Consider the following 2,983-nt stretch of genomic DNA (forward strand, 5'->3'; position numbering starts at 1 on the left):
CTAACGCTGCCGGCTCCCCAGTCGGGAGCTCGTGTCGGACAGCAGAGCCGAGTTCCTGCCATAAGGCAAAGTCCAGGGCAGTATCTCTGTCCATGGAAATCCCTTTTAAAGTAGCCCAGTCTAATAATTCCCGAACTGAGTTTTCAGGAATGGAGGTTTGCAATATGCTAAACACACCTTTCCAGACCAGTACGACAGCGTCGTTCTGTGAGCCGCTGTTCGCCATTTCTCAGTTCTGTCTGACCTCCCGGTCCCGGGGGGGTAAAAGGAACAGCGTACCTCTACAGGAATTCGGCTTGGCTCGCAGCAGCAGGACACGTCAGAGAGTGCAAATCACGTCAGGCAGCACCAAATATTACCGCAGGCCTGGTTCCTACGGTATATCACCGTGTCCCGCAGCTATAGGGAGGAGGAGGAGAAGAAGATCCAGCAGGCAGGAATTGTGCAGCAAGATTGATTTATTTAATTATTTTACAAACTCTTTTATAGACTTTTTTCTTCATAGTCTAATTGGACAAAGGACCAGCCACCCCTTGGGGGTGATTGGCCAAAATCCTAAAACATCCATTATCAAAATATTTTCTACTGTACCATAAACAAGACTTTCCAAGGTTGCAGGTGGCTTGGTTGTTTACATTCCCTGCTACCTCTTCTGTGAGAGAGAAAAGTCTCTCACGGACTTAGAAAAATAACAAGAAGATCCTCACTAACAGCATTTTTGTACCTACAGAGATCATAAGTCTGCTCTGGCTGCACTTCTGTGGCCTATTCAGTTAAATTCTGATCATGGGACAAAAAAGCAATCTAAGGTTGAGAGCAGTCAGAAACAGATTAGAGAAAAGCAGAGAAATAAGGAGAACAGGGGAGCTGCTCAATGCAGGAGATGCGGTAGGCCAGGTCATTGTGCAGAATACTGTGAATCCATGTACCATGCCAATGGTCGACTTCTGACACGCTTGGGAAATTTGACCAGGAGCACAAGGGGACTGTGCGCTCAGACACAAATACTTCCCCGGGGCATGGCTCCTCCAACACAGGCCTACTCAGCCAGCTTAGAGGCAGCACCCAGGGATCAGCCAGGGTGGGTGTGCACACCACAGCTACAGTCACCTTAGAATCCTGTAGTGTTTATAACGATCCCTTGGATGCATATGGACCCCTAGGTCAAGGCTTTAGCGCATTGCTTGTGGGCAGGTCTAGTGTTACCATTCAGGGGATCTTTGTACACCCAGAAGTTATTGATGCTGATTTTACAGGCCAGATTTGCGCTATGGTTTCCACACCCACCCCCCTGTCACTATTCCTGAAATGATGCGCATTGCTCAACTTGTGCCTTTTAAGTCGTCTGTTCCTAGGTCAAAACAACAAAATCATGGAGATGGTGGCTTTGGATATACGGGACTTCCGCAGATCTTCTGGACTGCAGACATCTCTAGCCAAAAGCCACAGGTGACATGTACCCTAATCCTGCCAAATGCCCAGCTGCCCAAGCTACAGCTCCGAGGTTTGATTGACACAGGCACTGATGTGACAATCATCTCCTTTTCTGCGTGGCCTCCTGTGTGGCCTTTAGCCCCTCTGGGGTCGGCCATCGCAGGGTTGGGAAGAACCACAAAGAGCTACTTAAGTGAACGACCTGTACTGGTAGAAAACCCAGAGGGACAAACAGCTACAGTTCAAGCCTTTGTCACTGCAGTTCCACTTAACCTCTGGGGGTGGGATGTATTGGCTGCCTGGGGGGTACGGATTGGGACAAATTTTTAATGGGGGCCACTGTGCTGAAGGGCGCAGAGTATCCTACACTGCCTTTGCGGTGGCTAGTAAACACCTCTATCTGGATTCCCCAGTGGCCCCTACCAAAAGAGAAAAGTCGCCCTTCGTCAGCTGGTTCAGGAACAATTAAAGCAGGGACATCTTGAGCCTTCTACTAGTCCCTGGAACACTCCTGTTTTTGTAATTAAGAAAATATCAGGGAAATGGAGATTGTTACAGGATCTCCGACAAATCAGTGCAGTAATGGAAGGTATTGGGTCATTGCAGCCTAGTATGCCCTCACCAACCATGATTCCAACAGGGTGGGAAATCCTGATCATTGATTTGAAGGATTGTTTTTTCACTATTCCTTTACATCCTGATGACAAACCAAAATTTGCTTTTACTGTGCCTGCAGTTAACAATGCTGAACCTGCGATGAGATATCAATGGAAGGTTCTACCTCAGGGCATGAAGAACAGCCCGACTATCTGTCAATGGTATGTCGCTCCAGCTTTGTCCAGAGTCCATGAGCAGTTACCATTACCATAATATCCTGGTGGCAGCATCCACCCAGGACGAGCTGCTGAGGATATAGCCTCTGCTGCTCAATACTCTGCATTCTTATGGATTGCAAGTGGCTCCAGAGAAAGTTCAACAGCATCCTCCTTGGAAATATTTAGGAGTAAAAATTCTGGATCAGACTATGCAACACCAAGAGGTGCAATTCTTGGGTTATATTAAGACCTTGAATGATGCTCAGAAATTGCTGGGTATCATCAGTTGGTTACGTCCATATTTAGGGCTAACCACAGTGTGGATACAAAAATGCTGTTAGCATTGCTTTCTAAGCCGTGGGATACTTTTCTCTCTCATGAAGAGATTAGCAGAAGTTCTGTAAACCATGAACACCTGCGACCTTGTAGAATTTTGTTTATAGTACAGTAGGAAAATATTTTGATAATGGATATTTTAGGATTTTAGCCAATCACCCCAAGGGGTGGTTGATCCTTTGTCCAATTAGACTATGAAGAAAAAAGTCTATAAAAGAGTTTGTAAAGTAATTAAATAATCTTGCTGCACAATTCCTGCCTGCTGGATTTCTCTCCTCCTCCCTACGGCTGCGGGATATGGTAATATTTACTGCGCATTAATTGGTGTACGCCGATGTGATCTGCATGCTGCGACGTGTCCTGCTGCTGTGAGCCAAGCCGAATTCCTCTAGAGGCAT

At 46.7% G+C, this 2,983-nt stretch overlaps 1 protein-coding gene across 2 annotated transcripts in view; it reads left to right on the top strand.

Moving 5' to 3' along the window:
* The window catches only part of LOC108445104, a 10,115-nt gene extending 7,708 nt beyond the window's left edge, over positions 1–2,407 (top strand). The window contains exons 2-3 of one of the 2 annotated variants that reach the window (XR_001859860.1): positions 733–1,449; positions 2,171–2,407. Coding sequence is in view for 1 of the 2 variants with exons in the window: in XM_017727825.1 (XP_017583314.1) it covers positions 735–1,115 (381 nt within the window). In the remaining variant the exon portion in view is untranslated. Of the gene's footprint in view, positions 1–732 lie in introns of both variants that reach the window. The other variant, XM_017727825.1, reaches the window with a different exon arrangement.
* Positions 2,408–2,983: the final 576 nt, after the last annotated feature.

This window comes from Corvus brachyrhynchos, unplaced genomic scaffold (genome assembly GCF_000691975.1).
Source record: "Corvus brachyrhynchos isolate BGI_N302 unplaced genomic scaffold, ASM69197v1 scaffold292, whole genome shotgun sequence".
Lineage (NCBI taxonomy): Eukaryota > Metazoa > Chordata > Aves > Passeriformes > Corvidae > Corvus > Corvus brachyrhynchos.